Source organism: Astyanax mexicanus, chromosome 16 (assembly GCF_023375975.1).
Source record: "Astyanax mexicanus isolate ESR-SI-001 chromosome 16, AstMex3_surface, whole genome shotgun sequence".
In the NCBI taxonomy this organism is placed as follows: domain Eukaryota; kingdom Metazoa; phylum Chordata; class Actinopteri; order Characiformes; family Acestrorhamphidae; genus Astyanax; species Astyanax mexicanus.
Genome location: NC_064423.1, coordinates 12,809,036 through 12,826,112, shown reverse-complemented (window position 1 = coordinate 12,826,112; position 17,077 = coordinate 12,809,036). Strand labels below are relative to the sequence as shown.

Genomic DNA, 17,077 nt, shown 5'->3' with positions numbered 1-17,077 from the left:
AGTTTATTGGAAAACCCACAGATTTCTCTGGAATTCCCTCCCAGGTTGCATGTGATGCAAGCACACTAATACAAGCCCTCCTGGAACCCATTGATACTGCTATGCAGAGCCTAAAACACTGAAAAAAGATGATTAACATTAACATCAAAGAGACTGATCTGGGGCAATTTTCCAATAACCTAAATTCGCAACTTAATGCTAAGTGGTCTTAGATACTGAGAGGCAGGACTTGCTGTCCAGAACAGTCACAGCTAGTTTAATGCTGGTTTACTGTGCTGGAAACATTTTCACCTTGCTTTTTGGTAGGGGGTAGTCTAATTGCCCTAACAAAGAAGCTGTCAGTGTTTAAAGGCTAAGTAACTAAAATATTTGTAAATTTTTACTATTAAATATTGAAGAAAGCCATGTTCAAAAATAATTTCTAAAAAGATCCAGAAGTGCTTAATCAACATCTTAATATTAATTTCTAAAGATCCAGAAGTGCTTAATTAATGTCATAACTCCAAAGACTCCAGTGGGTCTGAATATGGAGTGGTAACATCAGAACTCCCAGGATATGATTATTTAACACCCAACAAAGTACAAACTTTTTTCAAGAGAAAGACAAATAAAAGGAACGTTTTGGATAAAAATGCATGAATGCATATATTCCCACTGTATTTAAAAATAATAATAAACAAGAGCCAACCTTGTTTAAGCAGCAGTCAAACACACCCTGTGACAATGACGCACTTAAACTAGTCAGCGATAACATTAAAACTACTGACAGCTGAAGTATTAAAATTGATGATCCTTCTTCAGTGGCTCCTGTCAAGGGGTTGATTAATTGAGCAGCAAGTGAACAGTCAGTTCTTAAAGTCAATGTGGGCACGCATACAAATCTGAGACACTGACTCTGAGATAAGATTAAGAGGTTACCTCAGTGGGTGGCTTGGGAACGCCCACATCTGTGCATCGTATTTTTCTCACTATAAGGCGCACCGTGTTATGAGGCTCGTTTTATGCGACTTTAGTAACTAGTAAGTAATAATTAGTAGTAGGAACCGGGGTGTCACTATGTTTTCCTTCTATATTTAGCAGGTCTCACCACCGAATATAGAAGACCTATGAAGCTAAGCTAAGTAAACAAAAATGTAACTCTAAAAAAAAAAAAAACATTTCAGATGAGTCTGACAAGTCACACAAGTGCTGAATGCAAATCTACACAGATTTGGGTGAGTTAGGTTCTTTAGTTTATTAACAATAAGCTTAGATGTACAGATTTCCACTAATGCTGGACCATTAGCATTAGCGGCTAACCGCTAGAGCTACACTGAGGAACAGACATGTATAAAGTACTAGGGATCCAGATTTAGGTAAAAGAACAAGTACGAGTCAAAATAAGTGACGAGTACAAGTTAAAGTGTTCTTTAAGCATCATAGTTGAGTGGAAGAATTAAACATTTTTTGTACTCAAGTATTGCAAGTAATTTATTTAAAAGTACAGAAAGTAAAAGTACAAGTATTGTGTTGTGTCTGTAATTTCAGAAATAAGTCAGAGGTTTGAATATCATATTATTTATATTATTTTAAATGTTTAGGTTAAAGGACAGCAACAGCACAAGTGATTTACACGAAGTCTTAAATTAAGTCTCTTAGCAAAGTTACCCAAAATATTTTGCATAAATGATCACTAGTTGGTCTATCACTATTGTTAAATCAACTAAAGCTGCCAAAGGTCCAGGGATTAGAGCAGCTTCATCAAACCCTGTGACAGTGCAGAGCATCTACCGCTCTGGCTTTAGTGAAACTGTGGGTTTAGAATTATTTCTAACATTTTTGGTATTTTAACGAGCAGGGGGGATTCTAGAATCAGAGGTTTAGGGGTGTTGAGCCACACCGCCTTCAATCAGATGCACAAATGAATATGTACAGGGTACAGGTGTTTTACTTTTTTTAAAACATATTTTTTTAGTAGATAAGTAGATAAAACATAAAAAAAACTGTATCAAAAAATACCTTCTAAAGCTTTATCTTGTTTAATTTAAATATTTAAAAGTGGAAAGCCACTCAAAACTGCTCAAACTGAAACGCTGTTTATTCTTCACATGAATCTGAATATAGCTCTTTATTTTGGAAAAAAAAAAACAATATAGATGACTGTCTGACTGACTGACTGAATGACTGGCCACGCACACGCGAACACATACACACACGTGCAGACACGCACGCGCGGGGATACTCGCGCATAAACACACGCGCGGACACGCACAATACGTATCAGTACTGGAACATCACGTCAAACAACAGCAGAATAAGAAGCGCTGCGCGTGTGCGTGCTCAGCGAAGAGAACGTAGATTATCATTGGCGGTTCCTGAGCCCCTAAAAAGGACTGGCCACGCCCCTGGTAACAAACCAGGCAGCACGTTAAAAATGTACTGCAGTAAAAGTATTTATCTGAATGAAAATATGTAGTGAAGTAAAAGTGGAAGTAGCAGAATAAAATAATACTCCAGTAAATTAAAAAACAGCATTTTACTGAAAAAAAAAAAAAAAAAAAAAAAAAAAAAACAGCATTTTACTACTCAAGTTCATAAACATGCTCATATTTGGGTGAATATTAATAACACAATCCAAGCGCCGAAAGCGCTTTACTCACCCAAAAAAACAGTTTTTAGGAGAGAAATCTGTGTAGATTAACATCCAGCGCCCGTTTGACTTCACAACAAAATATTTTTATTTATTATTATAGGGTTAAGACTTGTTGAATTAGAAGGAAAACATTGCAACACCCCTGTTCTTTACTAGAGTCGCATAATGCGTCTTATAATCAGATGTGTATAATGTATGAAAATAGACCAAAAAATAGACGCTCATTGATAGTGCGCCTTATAATCCAGTGTGCTTTATAGTGTAAAAAAATACCGTATATCATTTTAAAACAAGCCAGTGGATATCCAGTATTTTAAGCATTAGCTTGTAGCTTATTTTACTTACATATAATCCAAAAGTAAATGACTCTAAAGATTCAATTGAAGGAAATGCATACTGGGCAATATTTTTGCATAGCATATGTAGGTAGGATGGCTCCAAACAAGTCTGGAGGTGGGCATTTAGCAATTCTTGGTCCACAGTGTCACATCATGTGTCCCATAAATGTGTCATAGAAGGAATTATCACCCATTGTAGACAGTGCATGGGTTGGCAATGACCTTGTCCGGTGGCTTCTGGCTGAATATGTCCATTTAAACAAAAAAGCAACTTTGGCAGAAAGCACTTTTACATTCAATGCAGGAGACCCCACATGCAAAAGAGAATTAGAATTAGACATGATGAATTAGAAGGGAAACATGGCAACGCCCCTGTTCCTTACTAGTGTCACATAATACACCTTATAATAAAGGTGTGCCTTTATGTATGAAAAAAGACCAGAAAATAGACATTTATTGATTGTGTGCCTTATAATTCAGTGCACTTTATAATACAAAAAAGTGTCTTAAATCAAATATACATTGCCAATTATCTGCAGGACATGATGACCTCAGGTTAGCCCTGTATTATGTAATGTGCCACAGATTATCATTTATCTACAGTATCATTAGTAAATGAAGCCAAGCATGCAGAAAATGACCCAGCAATCATAAAATGGAATCAGCCTCCAAATTTGCATCTGTGTAATGACTTGGACATAGGCATGCAAGACAAAGCTGTCACATGCTGAAGCATGCGAGTGATGTCCTGCCATAATCATATGATTGACTCCCGCATAACCATCACATCAGAGGATCATCCTCTGTGCTGCTGCCGCCTGTCACTTGTCAAAAACTGGAGATAATCTTCCATTCCTTTCCGCCACCTCAGCCTCACCTCAACCTTTTGACAGGCCTTTCCACAAGTGTGCATTCCAGGTCCGACTTCTAGCCTCCCCCTTCTTATATTATCAACATTTTGTCTACTGCAAAAGTACAAGCTGTCAATGCTATCTTGCACACCAAGACAATGGCCATACATTAATTATTTTTTTCAGATTCTAATTCAACAGTCAAAATGACATTAATTCCTTCCAGTCTTTCAGGTTTGTTCAACTTTTGCACTCCTGTGTGGTGCATTTATTCAGTATATTCGCTCAAACATTGCTCGAACTCCACCAATGCTCTCAAGCACCCACGAAAGTCCCAACATCATTTACCAGAACTCTAATCAGCAGTCTCCAGAACCATCAAGACTCTTTCAGCACTCTCCAGAATCACCAGGACTCGAATCAACAGTCTATAGAATTACCAGCAGTCCGTTTACACTATCCACAATCACAGGACTCTATCATCCCTTTCCAGAATCACCAGATCTCTGTCAGCCCTCTCCAAAATCACCAGCACTTCATCTGCCTTCTCCAGAATCAACAGGACTTTATCATCCCTTTGCAGAATTACCATGACTCTATCAGTGCTCTCCAGAATCAACAGGACTTTATCATCCCTTTCCAGAATCACCAGGACTCTATCAGTGCTCTCTAGAACTACCAGGACTCTGTCAGTGCTCTCCAGAATTACCAGGACTTTATCAGTGCTCTCCAGAATCAACAGGACTTTATCATCCCTTTCCAGAATCACCAGGACTCTATCAGTGCTCTCCAGAATCACTAGGACTCTATCAGTGCTCTCCAGAATCACTAGGACTCTATCAGTGCTCTCCAGAATCACTAGCACTGTGTCAGTGCTCTCCAGAATCACCAGATGTCCATCAGTGAAACACTAGAACTCTATAATCTCTCTCTAGAACATCACCAGCAATCAACAACGCTACCAGATTTACCAGATCTGCATCCAGAACTTTGAGCATTGACAGAACCCAACCAGCACTCCCCAGAACTGATAGGACGCCACCAACCCCTCCAGCATCAACACCACTGATTGTTTTAGATTAAAATCTGAATTGAGAACTCTACTTTTATCTACAGTTCACCAACAGAAATAACAGAAATAATTTAAATATTTTTCATTTTTCTCATCATTAATCATTATTATTTCTATTTTATCCTTTTAGTCCTAATCTCCTAATCACTAAAGGACGATGGGTAAAGTGATTGATATGGAATAATTTTACTGTACCCTGAACACAAAATTTGAACAAAAAAATCAAACAAACAGACAGAAAAAAATCTGACAGCAGGGGTGGTAAAAAATACAACCCATGAAAACCCAGTTTCTTTTTAAAAACGATTTCCTTGCAGGTAAAAATAGAATAATAAAAATTAACCTTATTGCGTAACAACAGTTTTTTTAATTGCAGAAAAAGGTAGGGTGATTTATAAAAAAAAGTCTATTAAATGTAATAACAAGTGCGTATAATATAAAAATAAGTCTGTGGTTTATCCACAAAAGCATCCTCAATTTTTTTAATTTTCCTATAGTTTTTAATAAAATTGTCAGCATGAAATCATATCTAAATCTAGACATTATTTTGCTGTTTTTATATAATAAATATTAAAAATCCTTTTTTTTTTTTTTTTACATTTTTTATCTATTTTTAACACTTTTTACACTTTAAACTGTGTATCTATGGAGACCAGATAAACCGAAAATGGGATGTACAATGAAACCTTAGCATTTATCTTTTTTCAAGGAAACTGCAGATATAATTCTGAAACATTCCACAGTGTTAGCTGCAGTACGTGCTACCTGATCAGACATCTAGTCTCAGATAAATTAAGTACATGCATATGAGGTTTGGTCCACTTTATGAATCACATGCATGTGCACTATCCCTCATGGTGAATAGTGTTTCAAAGTATTCCCAAAAAAAAAAACACTGTTTAAATGTGCAGATTAATAAAGTGAATGGAAAATGCACCACATTCTCTCTGTTTCAGACAGACTTTTTTGTTTAAAAGCATTGCATCATATCAGAATAAATACAAGCACACCTAAATCAGTGCTTAACATGAATTTATGTCTCATTATGTGAACTGTTCACTAAAAACAAGGATGCATTTACTAGATTTATAATAAATAGCCCTAATTAGAGATATAGTAAATACCTACATTTGAGCTGTTTTATTTGTAAGAACACAACATTCATAGTCATTTAAACAAAGCTCAGTCAGCTACTCTGATAAGATTGCATGGTAAAAGCTTGATCATCATCAGGATTCCTTTTTATATATGTTGTCAGAAACATCATTGTCTTCATGATGTGTGATTGACATTTCACTCCTTTGTTTAGGTGACAGTTACCCACAGTGATTAATGAAGGGAATTTTACACCGGTGTTTTCTAATCTCATATGTCCAAGTTAAACAGGAAATTATAAGATTAAACCGGTTTATAAAGCTTGCATCTCACTCTATTGTTTCCTAGCTAACAGGGAAAGTTTCCTCAACTTTGGATAATGTTATCTTAATGTTCGGGGAAATGTTTGAAGAAAACGTTCCCACAGTAAGTTATGAGAGAACTGCCTTGTTCAATGATTCCACAATGTTCATTCATTACATTACTGTCCTTGTAAATTTGTTTTAATTTAATTAAATATATTTAGTTTATATATTTTGATACATGTTTGAAACCATGAAAAAGGGCTAAATAATAAGCATTGAGTACTGTAAAAATTATGTATTATATTTACTTATTTATGAGAAGAAATTGTATCAAAACTATTCAGTATTGTTTCTAGTTTACCTGGTGTAATATTTAAATGCTAGTATTTAATAATGTAAAAATATAATTATTTATTCATATTGATTCATATTTTAATATTAATAGAACTCCACCAGAACTCCCCAGAATTGCCAGAACTCCACCAGCACTCCCCAGAATTACCAGAACTCCCCAGAATTGCCAGAACTCCAACAACACTCCAGAGAATTACCAGAACTCCACCAGAACTCCACAGAAAACAAACTCCACTAACACCTTCAAACCTTCACCAGCACCACCGCCAATCTTACCAACACTCCCTAGAATTTCCTGAACCAGAACTCCACCACAATGCTAACTTCCCAAAAATTGCCAGAACTCCATCAGCACTTCATAGAATTGCTTGAATCTCACCAGCACTCCAAATAATTACTAAAACCTCATCAGTACTCCCCAAAATTACCAGAACTTTAGAGCACTGTCCAGAATTACAATTTTGCAGTGCTCCTGAACTTAATGAAATGTAGCAGTGCAGAGATTTAAAGCCTGACACTTTTTTTCATGGTGCTAATGAACGAGCAAATATAAAAACTTTCTGTAGCACATTGTTAGTAGATGAGTCGACAATTATCCATTCTTCTAATTTGTTTATTAAACCAGTTTATCTTTGCCATTAACAAACATGCTGTTCCAATGTCTATAGTGTGCAGTAAAGGTTAGAGAGTTCCTTGGTAGGACTGTTTTAGAAAGACTTGTAATCAGTAGCTGGTCTCACGTGTGGTACAGTCGAACAGGTCCTTGTGGTTATGTCACTTGTGAATGTTGCATAATGACATTGTGGTGCAAACGTGTGTATTTCTTTATAGAAATCTTTTTTTTTTAAGATTTGAAACCTATGCTTCTGTCTGTTTTTTGGTGCATTTTTGCTGAGTTTCTTTCTTTTTTTCTTTTTCCCTTCCTATTGCACGAGTGCAGAAAACTGGGGGTAACCATAGGCCAAGAAGGATACATCAATCAGTTGCACGCTTCAAATTGCTCTAAATGTTGGCTTAATTTCTTGGCTGTATATGAGGGGTCCTTTACTTCAATGACAAGCAGCCTAAGATTTAGAATGTGCCTACAGACAGGGTAGAGGTCCATCTTGCCCTTTAATGAACCTGCAGGTCTACATAACTGTCTGATTACTGCGGTCTGGTTTCGTAAACCTTTGATGACAGGCTTCATACCACACCAGGAGGTGTGTAAGCTTTCACTCTCTCTGATTGGTGGTTACTGTTGCAAAAGTGGAAAGACTGGAAGCATGGGACCTTGGCTGCAAGCCTGGACAAATCAGCATGGATTAATTCAATGAACAAAGAAATCAGAAGAGATTTGGAAGATACCTATGATGAAGTTCAATAGATCAACTTACCTGGCTTCAGTATTGATTGTGCAGAGAGTCATGAGATCTTGAGATCTTTTGGCTATGTCTGCTGGAATGCATAAGGCATGCAAGAGGACACGTGTGACCATGTGATTGCAGTGATTGCTGGAATGCTGCCCTGATAGCGATCTACGGTTCCCTCGTCACATGCTTTTCTGCTGTATGCACAGGGCAGAGGTTCCTGCTATACTTTCAGTGCAAACCATGTGAAGATTGTCACACTGATACCTAATTTATCTGACAATGGCACACCTCATGTCAATCACATACAGACCTTCAGGCTGCAAACGGGGAAGGCTGATCAGGTGACTTAAATCACACGAAACTGCACATGCACTCTCTCTAGGGACAAAAGTGCTGGAACACCTGCTGATTCCTTGTTTGTGCCCAAATCAATGATATTAAATTGTTGCACTAATAATTTCTGCTAGATTTTTAAAACATTGGATTGCATTCAGTGATAAGGATGTTATGTGAGGTAGCCTCATCCTCAAGTCCCCAACTCATCCCAAATGTATTGGATGAAGCACCATCATTCTAGAGAACACAGTTCCACTGCTCGCAGCTCAATGCCTGGGGTTTTATATCCCTCTTGGTCATGCCTGGTATGATGACAGCATTTGCAGAAATCTGTGTAAATCATCACTTGCACAAAAAACTCTAATATGTCAATGTTTGCAGTTGTTAACTTTTTGTCAAAAAGTAAATCCAGCAGTTGTTCCTTAAACCATCATCAACATACAATGTTTTTTGCTGAATTGCTAAATAGAAATGCTCCAAAAAGACTTGGAATAAAATCTGCATTGACTTCCATTAAAATGTCAATAATGGTGCTAATTTGATATTTGTCAACCAAACTGTGTCACAGAAGCATCTTTATATGGTTTAATAGTGGCAAATGAAAACACATGAATCATTAATTAAATAAAACAACCACAGCTTGGTTCAAGTGATGGACTCCCAAATAAACTTGGGTGAACAAATGCTTTATTGTAAATAAACTTAAATATGACATTTTATTTTTACATTCAACTGTCTGCAAAACAATTTAGAGTACCCGATTCATTTTCAGAATTAAACATACTGGAAAGACATCCATAAAGACAAATACACTCTACATACATGCAGACTCCTGTTCTATGCTGATCAAACGGAATTACTTACCCGATAAGTTGTTTTTTATTGCATGCTATTTTATGACAAGTTTTGTACACAAAGTTTGCTTGCTAAGAAAAAAATATAAGCAAAATATTAAAATCATGTCCTTATTTTGTACAGTAAAAAGATACCACAATTATTGTCACAGGTCTTGCAACAGTATGTTAAGCCATTATATTGTCTGCACAGAAAGTACCTGTAAAACTGTATGAAATTAAATTGGAACAGAATCCTTGTGTCTCTGTGATTGATTTTCCCTGTGCTCGGAAGTATTGGGGTGTCTGATCAAATTCTTGAAAGAGGCTTCCCTGTTGAGGTTTGTCCAAAATATTATTATTATTAGAAATAACAGCCCTATTGATAATCTGATCATGAAACACAGCTTTTTAAATGCTGCTTTAGGTATTCCAAAATGTTGAGCACAATGGTGTGCTCTACTCTACCAGAACTAGTGAGTTTGTACTCCCAGATATGGTGGACGTGGTCATGATGGCACATGGTCAAGACTTTAACCCTTATTAGATGGGCCATTACCCATTCTGCTTGGTAACAGGCAATAAACAAAGACTGTATATACAGTAGCGGTAAAAATGGTTTTAAGATGCTAAAGAATTTCAGAAGTTAAATTTCCCTTTTTCCTTGTTTCAGCTGAGCTCTAAATTACAGTAGCATCATCTGTAGGAGATAGAAGAATCACCTTTTTCAGCCAAATGTTGTGCATATTATTTGCAAAATATTTGTATGAAAACATGGCTATTATCATCTTTAAAATGGTTTTCATTTTGATTAATATCTGGTGATTTACATAGCCATTCTAAAACGTTTCACTTTTATTCACTGAAGAAAATCCTTCTGCTTAGTTTGGAAATATTTCTCTAAAAATATTTTGTTTTTATTGAAATTATTGTTGACTAACATAAATTACATAATTAATTAAATTAGTGAGTCTGGTTCAGAAGCAGCCATACACAGCCTACCAAGACATGACACTACCTCCACCATGCTTAACCTTGTATAGGTCTCTATATTTCTACTTTCAAAAACCAAATGTTTGTGCCTAATTACGAACTGGACGAATAAGCATTTGTTCTAACACTTTTGTTCATTTAGTGTATGAGGAGTATATGAGGTTTCTGAAGATTTCTGTCCTCACTGATCTCACAATGTTTCTATCATTACCTGCTTTTAGTTGTACAAAGGTGGTTTCTTATTTATTTTATTCCTATTTTTTCCAGGACATGTACAGTAAATTGTATTGGCACTGGCAATGTGATTTTACATCTTCTTTTTTTTATATATGCTCATTTGCAATAGTTGTAATGGGTTGCACACATTAGTAAATGATCAGTTTTCATTTAAAAAAAAATATCTTTATTAATCACACATTTTCTTTTTTTCACAATTTTTGAATTTACAGTCATTTCTTTGGTAAAGATTTGTTAACAAACTGCATATTATTTTTTTAGATACATTCAGGACTAATTATTCTCAGAACCTTGTCATTTTTAATCTTTTAGAGTATAAGGAAGTTCCAGTTTTTCCAGTAGCTTTAAAACCTCAGAGCCCAAGTCTATCAGCACTCGAGAATCAAAAAACACTGCAGATATTGATCAGAAAATGTGTCTTGTGCATCCCACAGGACCTTTTTTTTCTCTTAGTCATGTGTCAGAGGTGCACCTAAAGCAGCCAGACGAGTGCCCAGATGTGTCACACCTTCAAAGGCCGGGCTATAAAGGCCCTTGCAGTCAGCATCCATTTCCACAAGGCCTGAAGAGCCCAACTCTGAGAGACAGCCGCCATGGGGAACTGGCAAGTCTGCTGCAAGAGCTTCTGGTGCCGTACCAAGAACCCCGATGTCCGGATCAGCCTGCCTGCTGTTTGCTTCGTGTGGCAAATTGCCATGATCATCCTGTTTGGAGCATTCGTGCGCTATAACCCAGAGGTTGATGCCCACTGGCCGACTTACAAGAAGGAGCATAATATCACAAGTGACAGCGAGAACGACTTCTACTACAGATATCCAAGTGAGTATAGATTATTTTATTCCTTTATTAAAGTCAGTCTTAGGAATTATGCTGTAGTTATTTCATTATATATTTACTCTATTTCAAGACATTTGTATTTTAAAGTTTAAAGTGGGATTTAGTGGGATTTGTGTTTTATTTTATTGTCAGATCATGGCTTGAAATAAACAAATGTATTCAATGTAGTTTAACGTATCCACCAACAATCTCATTTTATCCAGACATAGTTTATAGTTTATATAATTCATTAGTTAAATCATGTGAAGATAAAAATATAATGAACTGTTTATTTTTCTACATGCCAAATTCACTGTGTTTTGCAAGCAGATCTTAAAATGATGCACATTCAGTATGTAGGTATTACTTAGATTAGAATGTAGACTTTAGGAGCTCTGCAGATCCATAATAAATTACTTTTAACTAAATATTTAAAAGTGAGAGTAGCTTCACATCACTCTTTCTTTACCCTTTCATTCCTTTGTCATCACTCTTTCATCCCCCTATGTTTGGGACTGCCACTCAAAGCACAGAATTACATAAATGGTTCTGAAATGGACACCAATATTTTGTCATTCATCAAATGTGTCAATGATCTACAATTCATCTACAAGAGCATCAGTTGGGACATTTTGTAAATCATCTGTGATTTGTTCATTCTTATTTTTTGCATTACAATTCAACTGGCAAAAAATGACTTTACCGTTTGGGTTTGATGCCTTAAACAATCAAAATAAGCAGAGACAGAATATTCAATTCACACTGTTTTGAGACTTTTTGAAAATGGGATTTTTTTGGGGGGAATTATAATTCTGTATATAATGTGTTTTTTGCAAGCCAAGATACCAAGTGTTGGCTCATCAGAAAGCTTTTACCATATATTGTGCAAAATACATTCAGGGAATTTGCGTGAACTTCCAGACTGCAAGAGTTTAGTCAAATGGACCTAGTTCAGAAAGACAAAGGCTTCTCAGAAAGAAAGGCTTCTCTAGGACCAACCTCATCTCCAAAAATGGGGCGGCACGGTGGCGCGGTGGGTAGCACTTCCGCCTCACAGCAAGACGGCCTGGGTTCGATTCCCGGCTGGGGCGACCCGGGTCTTTCTGTGTGGAGTTTGCACGTTCTCCCCGTGTCTGCGTGGGTTTCCTCCGGGTTCTCCGGTTTCCTCCCACAGTCCAAAGACTGTGTTCAGGCTAATTGGAACTTGATTGAAATTGCCCCTTAGGTGTGAGTGAATGTGTCTGTCTGCCTTGCGATGGCTTAGATCGTAGAACCTTGTGATTAGACAGTACCTTTCCTGCCGCGAAATAGCCGACGAGCTGATGTGGCGTTAAACTCGACTACCCAACCCAACCCAACCCATCTCCAAAAATGTGTGCTTTGATCAGATGAGTCCATGTTTTGTTTTAGCTTGTAGTCAGTCAAAACTTTCAAGCCCTCTCTATTTCCATAATAGAAAAAAGGATCCAGACTGTTATCAGCAAAAGCAGCAAATAAATATATACGTACTAATCCTTTAATAGACACCGATTTGTTAAAGGATTTTACAGCAATCAGGCTGTCAATCTTCCAGCGTGTTTTCTGGCTATGATCCAGCCAACAGTTCTATGATATTCTCAAGAAAGTGACAGAAGAAATTCAAATTTCACACTTGAAATGCCTCAGATATAACAATTAGCTTCGAAGTTTTGTCTAAACATTTGTCTTTACGTCTTTGTTGAACAGGTTTCCAGGATGTTCATGTAATGATCTTCGTCGGCTTTGGCTTCCTCATGACCTTCCTGAAGCGCTACAGCTTTGGCGGCGTGGGCTTCAACTTCCTCATCGCTGCCTTCGGTATTCAGTGGGCTCTTCTGATGCAGGGCTGGTTCCACTCATTGGACCCAGTTGATGGAACCATCAAAATTGGAGTGGAAAGGTAAGAGTTGCTTGCCTTAAGTTCTTAGTTCTTAAGAACATTGCTCATTTGCTAGTTCAGAACATAACATAAGATTGTGGTTATTTGTGAGGAGACATTTTGGGCTGGAGTTCAGGCATCTGAACATCTGTTTGATATGGAAAGCCAGTTCCAAGGAGGGATAACAGAGTAAAGATAGGATACAGGGTGGTTGAGGGTGGTAAAGACTCATGGTAAATGCGAGCAAGGTTAAGGGATTTAGACTCTATATGTCTTGACAATTGGAGTCATGGTAAAGTATTGGTTCTTAAATAGGGTCCCTTGTTCAAATTTTCATTCCAACACAACTTGAAACATCCGGGGGTCCCAGAATGCCCTAAATGCCAAGTTTAAGAACCATAGAGCAAAGCGATCAATACCAAAGTTATACTTGTTTGTATAAAGTGATTAATTGTCTCTCTTGTCTCCTCCAATGAAAAGTACTAAAGTATTCAAGTACTTACATAGAAAAAAATCATACTATTCCCTATTATTGTTGTCTGTTATGCCATGAAAACCCCACAAGACAAAAAGCCCTAAGTGTTGTGTATCTCATATTTCTCCAGCATCATCAACGCTGACTTCTGTGTGGCCTCATGCTTAATCGCATTTGGAGGTTGTCTTGGAAAAGTCAGCCCTGTCCAGCTGATGGTGATGACCCTGTTTGGAGTCACCTTGTTTGCGGTGGAAGAGTACATCATCCTTGAACTTCTTCATGTATGTGACACTGATTGCATTTAATTACTGTAACAATAGTATGTATAAAATATAGAATGTGTTTCTAACCAGTCTATGAACTCTATGGACAGGTCAAAGATGCTGGTGGTTCCATGACCATCCACACATTTGGAGGTTATTTTGGTCTGATGGTATCATGGGTTCTCTATAGACCAAATCTGCACCAAAGCAAACGTCTGCATGGTTCTGTTTACCACTCTGACCTCTTTGCCATGATCGGTGAGTTAACAACAGTTATGAACAGTGAACAGTTTTGAAATGATGAACCTCTTTGTCCATGAATAGACTTGATTCTCTAACATTGAAGCTTTCCTCTTCCCAGGAACTCTCTTCCTCTGGATGTTCTGGCCCAGTTTCAATTCTGCTATTGCCAGCCATGGAGACGGTCAACACAGGGCAGCCATCAACACCTACCTGAGCTTAGCCGCAAGCGTCCTCACAAGCTATGCCATCTCCAGCCTCTCGGCTAAAAAGGGCAAGCTAGACATGGTAATTTTCCACACTTTGCGCATGACAGTGATCTCTGAACAAAGATAGCTGGTTGTCATTCCACAGCCAGATCTTATCAAGATACAGTATGTAACATATCTGCTCTTTATCCTCTAGGTTCATATCCAGAATGCTACACTTGCTGGAGGTGTAGCCATGGGAACAGCTTCTGAGTTTATGATCACGCCCTACGGCTCACTCATCGTTGGCTTCTTCTGCGGGATCATTTCAACCTTTGGCTACCTGGTGCTGTCTGTAAGTGTTGCAGAAATCTAAGATGATGCTGACTCTTCTGCTAAATGGTTTACATGGACAGGTTCGTTTGTAAAGCTAATATGCTCTTCTTTCTGTCCAGCCATTCATGGAGAAGCATATGAAGATCCAGGACACTTGCGGAATCCATAATCTGCATGCTATGCCAGGCTTCCTGGGTGCAATTGTGGGCGCCATCACAGCTGCCACTGCAAGCGAGTCCATATATTCAAAGGAAGGGTGAGTAGACTTGTAGACCAACTCCAATATAAACCAAACTTTATCTACACCTCCACTGAAATACAATCTAACCTTTACTCTGACTCTATATGGCCCAATAATGGAGGAAAGAAGGAATGAACATGGATGTAGCATCAATGATTTCTTAATTCTTCTTCAAGCACATGGCACACAGTTTTTGTGTGTATTTGACACATACCAATCAGCAATATCAGTGGATGGGAGCTCTAGTGTAACTTGGACAATATACACAAATATCTGCTAAACAGCACCACTACTAAACATATGTATGAAATATCTTTGTGTAAAATTGGAGGTTTTTGAGATTTTTTTTTTGCACTGCAATAACAATACATTTCTTTCTTTCCTCAGACTGGCCAATGTCTTTGAGTTGGTGGGCACAAAAAGAACAGCAGGACAACAGGGAGGCTACCAGGCTGCAGGTCTTTGCGTGGCTCTTGTCTTCGCAATCGTTGGTGGCGCAATAGTGGGTACGTAATCTTTCCATTAGACTTCAAACATCAGCTTTAAAGGTTTTGAGAGATGGGTTTGTAATTTTAAACTTTAACATTTATAGGCTTCATCCTGAGGCTACCAATCTGGGGAGATGTAGCAGACGATAACTGCTTTGATGATGAAGTTTACTGGGAGGTGAGTGAAAACTTGCTTATATTTCATGCTAAAATATATTTATACAAAATTTCAAGCGTAAAATGTTACATTGTTGTTTATAAAACAATTGTCGTTATTAAAATCAGTGGAACATAATGGTATATATAATTTTTTTGCATGTGTTTTGTACAGTTACCTGAAGATGAGGAAAGCATCCCTCCAATTCTGGAATATAAAAACCACATGGACTCCAAGAACCCTGATGCATGCATGTAAGCAATCTGTAATGTTTATTCAAACTGTATATTCTAAGGGTATGATATATATATATATATATATATATATATATATATATATATATATATATATATATATATATATATATATATATATATATATATATATATATACAAAGATAAATAGTGACATATAGGTTATTTGCCGGCTCCCCAGAACGGGATTAAGCCTAATCTTGGACTACACAGGACCACATTTTGAAGTTTCTGACTAGGCTTAACCTATATCTGATAAGTTGACCCTATACAGCTCTGAAATATAATAAAGAGGAAGATGGATGATCACAAGCAATCAAACCAAGCTGAACTACTTGAATTTATGCACATAAAGTTATCCAAAAGCAGTGTGTAAGACTGGTGGAGGAGAACATGCCAAGATACTTAAAAACTGTGATTAAAAACCAGAGTTATTCCACCAAATATTGATTTCTGAACTCTTAAAACTTTATGAATATGAACTTGTTTTCTTTGCATTATTTGAGATATAAAAGCTCTGCATCTTTGTTATTTCAGCCATTTCTCATTTTCTGCAAATAAATACTCTATATGACAATATTTTTATTTGGAATTTGGGAGAAAGGTTTTCTGTAGTTTATAGAATAAAACAATATTTTTTATTTATTTAAACATATACCTATAAATAGCAAATTCAGAGAAACTGATTCAGAAAATTAGTTCTCTTAATTCTCAAATCTCTTATTATTTTCCAGAGCGGTATATTTTAGCTGGCTAATTCAAACAAATGAGTATATAATATATCTATGTGAAAAATTACTTACCTAAATTTTTGTGTTTGTTTGTTTTTTTCAGGTCTGAATCCAACTTCTCTATAGAACAGAGCTAGAAGCTGCTACTCCCACCCAAATCTCCACCCAATTCTACAGTGAACCAGATGACCTGCTGTATTAACACACAGAAAGGAGCTCTGGCTAAGTCTAGGACAGTGGTTTTCCTAGAAGTACAGTATAGCAGTCCCTGAGGACCAGTTTTTCAGAACAATAGCAGCCAAAACACGGCAGTACTTTATATGATTGCAATATATTTGTGACTACTGACTACCAGAAACAATCTTACGCCTTCCACAATACTTTACTGATAGTTGTTTTCATTGTATAATGATAGATAGCCTGTGTTTTGTCCTTCTTTAATAGGAAAGTGAATATGTTAATCAGTGTTTCATATTCATATGTGTTTTCTGGATTAATGTGCAAATGACCCAATATAAGATTTTGTTTCTTCGCTGACCAGAATTATGTGGTTAAGCTTCTGTTCCTGGCCTTTTCTACATTTGAAATGTATT

At 37.0% G+C, this 17,077-nt stretch overlaps 1 protein-coding gene across 1 annotated transcript; it reads left to right on the top strand.

Annotated features, from left to right (window-relative positions):
- Positions 1-10,942: 10,942 nt before the first annotated feature.
- LOC103032157 (ammonium transporter Rh type C 2) lies at positions 10,943-16,682 on the top strand. Its single transcript, XM_007252596.4, has 11 exons — positions 10,943-11,217; positions 12,940-13,132; positions 13,717-13,867; positions 13,960-14,107; positions 14,211-14,377; positions 14,495-14,632; positions 14,733-14,869; positions 15,242-15,360; positions 15,447-15,520; positions 15,674-15,753; positions 16,588-16,682. Exons 1-11 carry the CDS (start codon positions 10,992-10,994, stop codon positions 16,619-16,621), a joined length of 1,467 nt encoding a protein of 488 aa, XP_007252658.3. The 5' UTR covers positions 10,943-10,991; the 3' UTR covers positions 16,622-16,682.
- Positions 16,683-17,077: the final 395 nt, after the last annotated feature.